This window comes from Charadrius vociferus, unplaced genomic scaffold (genome assembly GCF_000708025.1).
Source record: "Charadrius vociferus isolate BGI_N301 unplaced genomic scaffold, ASM70802v2 scaffold365, whole genome shotgun sequence".
Lineage (NCBI taxonomy): Eukaryota > Metazoa > Chordata > Aves > Charadriiformes > Charadriidae > Charadrius > Charadrius vociferus.
The window spans coordinates 1,904,484-1,913,767 of NW_009648559.1; the positions used below are offsets into that span (position 1 = coordinate 1,904,484).

The 9,284-nt window shown below is 38.6% G+C and overlaps 1 protein-coding gene across 1 annotated transcript in view; it reads left to right on the plus strand.

The window, feature by feature from the left end:
- The first annotated feature begins 3,291 nt into the window (after nt 1-3,291).
- The window catches only part of BNC1 (basonuclin 1), an 18,606-nt gene continuing 12,613 nt past the window's right edge, over nt 3,292-9,284 (plus strand). Inside the window, exon 1 of the mRNA XM_009886118.1 lies at nt 3,292-3,436. Within this exon, the coding sequence (XP_009884420.1) occupies nt 3,428-3,436 (9 nt within the window). The 5' untranslated portion in view covers nt 3,292-3,427. The remainder of the gene's footprint in view (nt 3,437-9,284) is intronic.

Here is a 9,284-nt window from a genome sequence, read left to right on the forward strand (position 1 = left end):
AGTGTATTATATTGTTTGGAATTTAGGCCAAGCAAGCAGGACACAGGTTAACACCGTTTTGCAGCTACCTCCAGAAGAACCAGTGTGAAGCAGGCAGCGTGTGGTTGGGAAAGTTACGTGCCCGTTTGCTGTGTTCTCTAGTCAGAAAGACCAAACCTACTCCTAACATTTAATCAGTGCTTGGTTAGTTTTGTGATATTCTTTTTAGAATGTTTTTTTTTTTTCTTTTTGGAATCAAACACCAAATGCGGGTCATGATAGAAATTTAAAAGTCAGGAGAAATCTTTTCCTGGGGATTGTATTGCACTTTCATGCGGTGTCCCACTAGCTCAATTGTAGTGATTCCCTAGGATTAATACCCTTTTTTTAAGCATCCTTGATAAAATCAGCAGCTTTTTGTTTATAGTCAGTTCCGTGTGTTGGAGCCCTTTTCAAAACTATGAATACTCTTGTATTTGGTTAAGTAGTTTTAGCACTTCATACTCTGCCTTGCATCGCCCTACGTTCATGCTGCTCTGAGCACACAGGCTGAGACACGGAGAAGAAGAAACAGGCTGGGGCAGGAGGGAGGAGAAAGCAGCTTTCCTTGGGCTGTGTTGTTACACCATGGTTCTAGGTATTTATGTTATGACTTACGTGGAGTTCAGATCAGGGACCCCTTTCCTGTGCCCTCAGCACTGTCCCTCAGAACACAGTAAGATGCCATGGTTTCCTCAAGGAGCTTACCACTCAAATAGATAAATAGAAATCAGAACTGAAATAACTTGCCCAAGGTCAAATAGCAGCTTGGTGGCAGAGCCCCAGATGAAGTCAACAGCTCTGACTCAAGCCCGGTGCCCTGTCCCGCTGCCTCTTTCTTTCCACAAGAAGCTGTTTTTCCATTAGCCTTTACTGTTGGAAGAGGAGTTATGGCAGTCACCCTCTGGTTTCCATTTTGGTCATTCTCCAACAGACATCTTGATAATTGTTCTGTACAAGCGAGCTTGAACTACAAATCAGCTGAAATTACTGAAAACGCTGTTAATGTGCCAGTATATCTTTAAAAGTTGACCTGTAGATACAAACTGTGCCTTGCATATGTCACATTATGCTAGAGATCGTTGGATTTTACTAAAAGCTGCACAGATAGTAAAACGCTGAAAAATTGCTAATCAGTAATAGTGAATAGTTTAAAAAGAGCAAGGCATGAATATGTTCCCATAAAATATTCATTGAAAAAGCTTGAATAATGAAAATAATGCTTAAAATAAAAGACTGTTAGTAGATAATTAATTAAGAAAAAAAGTAAATTGGTCTTAAATTGTTTGCTATGGATAGTTAGTCCATTTAATAAGAATTAGCATCTTCAAGGCAAATGGCAGATAGCTAGTAAATAGGTTTTTCCTGGGAACTGGCTAGAGGGGAGAGCAGCTCTCCACACATCCAAGTTTTAGTCACTTATCATTTTGAAGTCAATTCAGAGCTTCTGGCGGTTTATGTAATCTTAAGCCACTCTTCCCACTTTTGTTGCAGAATTCTCAATCAAGTAGAGTCCTTTTTAGTTACATCGCTGCCTCTTTCATTAAGAAGGAAATACGATTTTAGCAACAAGGTGTGCCTTTGTCTTGGAGTTATCATCATGAGAGAGCAGTTAGGTTTTGTCCTCATCACAGAACATATGCTTTTACAACACCACTGGTAAGAATCACCTCAAATAGCATGATGTTGGCTGTGATTTCTCAGGCGCTTTTTCCTACAGTTTACAAGACCGCTGATAATCCATGTGGAACTGCCCTGGGTGCCCGAGAGAGAAGTGACCGGCATGTTGCAGGGGGCAGAGGTGGCACTAGAGCCCCCATGGTGGGGAAGGACCAAGCTGCCACCAGTGGTTGACTCATCTCACACTTCAGTGTGAGAATGGTTTTGGGCAGAAGTATCTAGCAGACCATACTATGAAACTAAATCCCCCTCTGTTTTTTCCATCTTGTTCAATGGGTCAATGAGAGCAATAAGGTATAGGGTGGAGAAACAGAGATTTAGGGAAAGTGTGTGCTTCATGTCATGTTCTATGGGACCAGATTCTGGTATGACACCGGCTTTATCCTGGCCTACGGTGGTCTGAAATGGCTATTGCTGTGGTGTTAACATTAACTGTACTCCAGTATTTAGTAAAATGTAAATTGTGTGCTTTCCTTAAGTGTTGTGTATGTATCTAGCAAATAGGATTAGAAGAAGACAACAAATTAACCAACAATAATAATACGTTAGCTGTCTTCTCCCTACAGCCATCTTATTTCCTGCTGCCTTTCCTATGGGATTACAGGTATTCATCTGGTCAAATATTGTCCTGGTATGTTCCTACAAGGATTCCCACTGAGTTCAATGCGACCTGCTGATGTCTATCTCTCGGCGTGGTACAGTGTATTCCTGGGTTAGAAGTGTGCCAAGAAATTACCTACAGGACGCAAAAGGAGAGAAGAGAGGAAGGGAGAAGTGTTTTGTTCGGGGTTTTGTTTTGTTTGTGTGTTGTTTTTTTTTTTAAATAGGTGAGAAATGACTGTGACAAAAAACCTGCTCTAACTCATAAATGCAACCCAACACCTGAATAACTGAAAACAGATTTTGGCCCAATTACTGGAAAGTAATTCTTCTCCTGTCTTTACGACCTGTACTTCTGTTAATAGGAAGCTTCAACTTCATAAAAAGAAATAAAATGCAGCCCTAACTCAAAAGTAAGCTGATAGGGGGAAATGTTTTAACTTTAAAAAATATACACCCCACTCAGTGAACCTTTGAGACCTGGAAATGTTTAAAAAGACAAAAAAAACCCCACAGCAGCTGCAATTTGAAAAACAACACTCTGACGCTAAAAATAAGTAATTTTAATCATAAGTACCTCATAGCTTATTTGCAGATAGTTGTACACTCTGAGAAGAAAAAAAAAAACCCACCCTGTAATAGGCCTTAGGTCAGCTGCATTGATTTAATGCATTACTTAGGCTGCCAGAGCAGAGGTAGAATCTCCTCGCACTGCATTAGGAGCGCCTCAAGCCTCCGTGACTCCTTTTGATCAAATCTCTGTGAAAGATGAGTGTCATGCCCTCTTCAAGCCAGCTGTGAGGGGACTGCCCTGCGACTGGAGGAGCAGGCTGGAGCACACCACTGCGGGGCAGCGAGGTGAGAGCTGGCTGCAGAGGTGAGAGGCAGACACAACTTCGTACTGTAGGTCTGGAGAACACCAAGGGGGAGGATCTTATTTCACTCCCCTGTGCACAGCCTGAGCATACATCAGACCTTGAGGTGCTCAGAGTCAGACAAGAGTAAAGAGGCGTGTGATGGTTCTGCCTTAGTACTTGTACAGGCAGGAGTGTTTCCAGTACTTCTTTGTACAACTCACTGAGGGAATGGGAAACTGTTTTATAGCTCTGGAAACATAAGCACAGTAAGAATGTCTGAGGTAAGGAAAGTTCTTTGCAGTTCTATATGAATGTGTATTTTTACTGTGCAACTTTTACTTGTGGTTATGCACTGTGGAGATATAAAAAATCTTGTAATGGTGTTGTTTTGGGTAATGAACAATGGAGATGAGAGCTGTAGGGAGCTGTACTCTCCATTTCTTAATTACAAAAAGATACTGTGAAAGTAGAAAACTAGTTTATGTAAAAAATCCTGGTTTTCTTTCTGCTGTGCACTGTAAACAACTGTATGACTTTTCTGTTCTACAGTAAGTAATGCAGAATTGCAGGCTGATTATAATAAGCAGAGCCATCACTTGTGTAATTGTTTTCCAATTGAAGTAGTAGCATGTAAATCATAAATACTTGACAATGTTTAATTGTACAAGTCTTCAGTATACATTAATAGCAATAAATCTGTGATTTGTGACTCAGATGTGTTCTGAGTCAAGTGCTTTAAGCAGATACATTATCATTATCATGACGTATAAATGCACTGGAGAGCAGACAACAATGTAATTTCACTACAAAGTTCTTTAAAAATTACCACTAAAGTGGAGTCTAATGTATGCCCTTTATATACAATTTATTGTTGACTATTTAGCATCCAAAAAATAAGGTCAGTAATTCTTAGGATCAGTCTGTTTGTATTTCGGGGGCTGGGGGGGGGGTGTCAGGAGGGAGAATGAGAAATTGTGTATGTTTGTGTGTAAAGAGGGGTCTGCTTTTTTTAAATATATTGCACTAATTAAGAGGTTAAATGCACCAGAATACAAGGCGCTTATTTAATTTATTTTGATTTTTTTTTTTCATTTCATCACATAGAAAAATAAACATGGCTTAATTGTCAGCTCATACATAATGAGGTTTTGTTAGATGTGTTTAAGATACAGCATTATACTTTCTGGTTTATTAATTGGCCAAATACTTCCAGTCCTCTGTGTAACGAATCCTTGGTTTAAAAATGAGGAGAGGGCAGATCGCTAACCCAGAGGAGGGCTACTGATATACACAGGCTGTGGTTTATCCTTCTGTAAAATCCTATGGATAAAAAGTAACACTATTTTTCCCCTCTCTTTTTTTTTTCTTTTTTTTTTTTTTTAACATTTTCCAGTTTGAATAACCTGGGAGCCAGGCAATATTCTGATATGTTGAAGATATGGGAGAGAGAAAATTAAATGAACTGGTTTTGTTTTAATTTAAAACAAACCATTGTTTGAAAGGCATTTAGCAGTCAGTTTTCACATCTGATCTGAAGTTGGAGTTTATTGTGGTCATTTAGTTGAGATTGTTGTTCAAGCAATTTCTATATAAATTTTTGTAATTCATGTAACTACTTGGCTTCTTGAACCTCGGGAGCTGATTGTTTGTCTTATCTTTTGGTGAGCTAACTCTGCGTTATGTTGCAAAACCTTGAGGCATGTTGTGTTTCTTCGTGTTCCTGCAGTCTGCAAGTGAAGTCAGCTTCATTAGTTTCATGATGGCACATCAGTGCATGGCTGGTGTTGCCGCTTCCTTCAAGCTACTCCTGGAGCATGATCTGGGCTGCCTTGGTTTGGATAAGCTTGTAAGGATTTGTCAGCCAGATGTGACAAGATTGTCAAGAGGCAAGTAAAGAAGGAGATCTGATATTAATCAGTGCATAGCTTGGAGCCAAACTTTCTCAAATGCAGTGTAGTAACATGTTCTTCTCATTTACTGCTTCTCTTTGTGGCTATAGAACTGCCACTGTCTGAGTTTGACGGTTAAAAGGGATGCCAGCTAATAGTCTTTAATTGTAAGGATACAATTCTAGGTGGGAAAAGATCATACGTTTCTATTTTTAACATCCTTTTGGAAAATACAGTTCTGTTTACTGCAGTTTGCTGAAAAATATGCAAGCGTTACGTTAGACAAGAGTCTCTGATTCTGTACTTTGGTTTTAAAATACTGAAATTGTGGCTTAGCTCTCAGTGCTGGAGGAGTGGGAGGCGGGGAGCCTCACTCCACTTCAGGTCACGGTGCAAAGTAGGACCGGCATTATTTTTAACTGTTAACAACAGTGCGTGTTGGTTTTCTTTGTTCTAGTGATTAGGACAGTATACACTGAAGAATACCTTTCTAGTTTCTTCTTTTGCAGAAAAGGGGAAAAAAAAATACGGACTTTTAAAGAATGTATCATGTATATTTCATTAGGTCTATTTACCATCATGTGTATAATGCTAGTAAGTTTTCATTATGATCAGTATAATTGCACGCTTCTGTTTGAATTAAACGGGAGTTTTTAGTAGTTTACAGCTTCGTCAGACTTTTATTTTAACAATAGGTGAACATGTAAAAAGTAACTAATGTTACAGAAAATACATTTATGTTATACTTAAGGATTTTTGCTTGATTGATTTTTAAAAAAGTAATTGTTCTGTTTTATTCTTTGAACTGCCAAACCATCTATGATCTATTTAGAACCCTAAAAATAATCGTATCTGTAAACTTATCCAAACCTGCAGGAGGCCTAAATCTTCACAGAAACGGGAAAAATTATTACAAATGTCGGGCCACTTCATGGGCTTTACTATAGCTGAGATGAAATTCTGCCTCCTTAGGCTGCAAAAAGGTTTGGCCTTTTGATACCAAATGTATTGACTTCCCGCTTCCGTGCCTGTTCGTGATACTGTTGAAAAATCTGTTCATCCAACATAGAACATGTAATTCCATTTCCAATGAAACAAGCCAGTGATTTATTTTCTTTTCAATAATAGACATCATTACTATAATACTGAATATGCCTCTGATAAGAACATAAATGTTCTTATTTTATTTTATTTTACACCTTTTGCTACATATGTGTGTTTTAAAATCATCTTTTGTATGATTTGGCATTTAATAAAAATTTTCATGCAGATTTAAGCTAAAATTTAGGTATGGAACTTGAATTCGTTATTCAAGCAAAAAATCCACCGAATGCAGGGAAGAAAAACTATTGTTTTGGCCCTCTGGGTCATCTCATGCCCCTCCTGGCTTCAGTGGTGCAGGAGCTCTCACAGTCCCTGTGCACTGGGCAGCCAGCAGTTTTTGTCCTAGCAGATGCTACAGCTGAAGTTTTACAGCGTCATTGTCTTTCTTCCTTTTAGTTTTTATTTCTTACTACTTCATTGCTAATTGCTATCTAAAACATCTGCTTAGGGGCTGAAATTTCAATATGCATACTCACAAAAAGTATTATTGAGGGAATGAGGAAAAGTGGAAATTTCTAACAGACTTCAGTCATTTTAGAATAAAGAACAATGACATTTTCATTCCACGCTTTGAAACCATGGTAGGATTATCTCTTTAACCCCAAACTTTTTAATTCAGATCTCAAATATAGCTGATTAGCAGTGAGAAACAGGTATTTTTTTCATATGAAAGTAGCTATTTAAACTGATGTCTGAAAGCCATTTAGAATTTCCTGACCTGTGTTCAGTAAAAAGGAATACTAGGCTTTCAATTGTGAAATTACCAATGGAGCTACACTGTTGCGCAAAATATTGCGTAACTGTGGCACCATAGATAGTATCATGGGTATGTGTACAAATACTGTTTGGGTTTAAAATTTATGAAATTGCATTAAATGAAATTGTGTAACACTAAATATTTCAGAGTGCTGTTAGTTTTCTCTTATTCTTTAATCTATGTCTTCTTTCTGTACCAGGAAAAAAAGGAAAAAATTTAAGCATGCATATTTTATGGCTTTGAGACTTAAGCAGCAGTGTGAGGACCTGAAAAAGTTCGGATTGTCTTTGAAGCATCAACTCACCCACACTGCGCACATATAACATTTTATAAACTAGGTAAAGAGTTAAAGGCATACTTTAATGGGTTTGCATATTTTAAAGGGCTTGCAGTTGATTTGTACTAATATTCTTCATTTCTCTGATACTTGTGCATTTGTGTTTATAACATTTATTTCTGGTTGACGTAGGGCTTGGAGTTAAATACATAGTTAGACTTCAGTTCATGGATAGATCTGTAGTTTCAGAATATAACGTGGTATGCATAGCATGTCAATATGGGTAAATAGTATGTGTGTAATTTATTTGCTAGATTAAATAGCATCTAGTGCTTTATCGTAAGAAATTTCACACCATTTCTATCCAGGGACTTATCCTTACTTCCAAAGCCTGAGCAGTTTTTCTCATCAGCATGCAGCAATCTGTTACTCATTTTTGAAATGCACTAATAAGATTTTTTCCTGTAAATTTATTAAAAAGGGAAGTTATTTCAATATCTTGTGATAGATCCTGCTTCATACTCAGGAAAATGGATGGGTTTCTGACCTACACAGGCTAGAGCAAGTATAGCATGGGAACTGTAGCATTGTAGTCTGTTTCAGGATCAAAAGTAAATAACAACTGTAAGATAATGATAATGTGTCATTTTTCATTTCTCAATTTGTATTTCTTGTTTCCTTTTCTAAACCTAATGGTAAAAGAGGATCTAAATACCTTCCCGAGTTTGACCAAGCTGTCTGTCAGCACACACCTGTTGTTAACAAGTGAGATTAATTGCAGTGGAAGCCAACGTATCTACAAGCATGTTGTTGAACAGCAATGTTATGTTTTACTGTCCAGTGCTTTTTGTTTAAAGAGAAGCAGTCTGTGTGTGTGCTCACACACATACACACACACACACACACACACATTCTTTTCTCTTTATAATTATTTTGACAGTGCCATTAACAAGAGTTGCCCTAAGGGGCCCTTCAGGGTAAGTGACATGCATGAGGAGTGATTTTCATCCCACAAGTTATGCTGTGATTAAAGTTTGGCCTGGTAGCGTGCTGCCTTTCTCAGAAACGGCTCCCTTCTGCTTCCTCGCCCAGCTGCGTTGCTCGAGACTGCCCAGAGCTCCTCTCCATCAGCCACAAAAGCTGCCGCTGAGCCCAAATTGGCTGTAGGGTTGGGGCCATATTTAGTTTAGTCTCTATCTCAGCTCCTCTGTCTCAGGACTGTTCTCAGTTAGAAAACTTTTTAACAAAGTGGCGACATGTGGACTTGTGGCCCATAATTCAGTAGCCAGCTAAAACTGTCTTTTAAATCCTCAAGCATGGTTGATTTGACAGGGTGGTGCCATCATGTGAAGGTATTACCTAATTTCAATTCCGTCTTACTGAGCTTTTTCACACACACCCCGTCACTTTTTGACTGTTTTTGAGGATGTTTTAGTCAATTATTACAAAGATAATTTAACATTTTCAGCTCAAGGTGCTTAACTGCACCCACAGGAGAGAGATTTGGTCAAATTCTAGGCCAAAATTTGCTTTGTTTCACCCCACTGATGGAGAGGGTAATGGGGTAATGCAACTTGCTGCAGGATCTGGGTTGTAAATACTTTGCTTACGTGTATTCTCAGGCTGTGGCTGTTTAAAAGGAGGTCAGGTTTTGGTATCTGACCCCAAATAAACAATATGAATATATACATAAGGATCCAGATAATTAATGGGATGTATTCTGTGGTCTTATCTAGAAAGTGTATTCAACTTGTGGCCTTTGTGTTCTTTTAAGAGTCAAAATCATAACATAATTCCCCCACGGAGAAGGGATAAGTGGGAGGTGAGTGGTATCAGCACCAGCCAAAATTTTCAGCACAATAGGTGTTAAGTTAAACTCCTAAATCTATGTTTGGCCTCTGAAACAAAAGCTTTTTGTCTGGGTTTTTCAAAGGTTCTTGCACCTCCTGGGCTTGGTAGGAGAGTACATGGTTGGTGTGTACGAAAACCAGCCCAGTTATTGAAGAGCCATTGTAGATTTAGGACCTGGGTTGTGAGTGTACCTTCGTATTTAGTGGCACTGTAAAAGGCAAGTTGTGGCCTATCTCGATCTTTCCCATCTC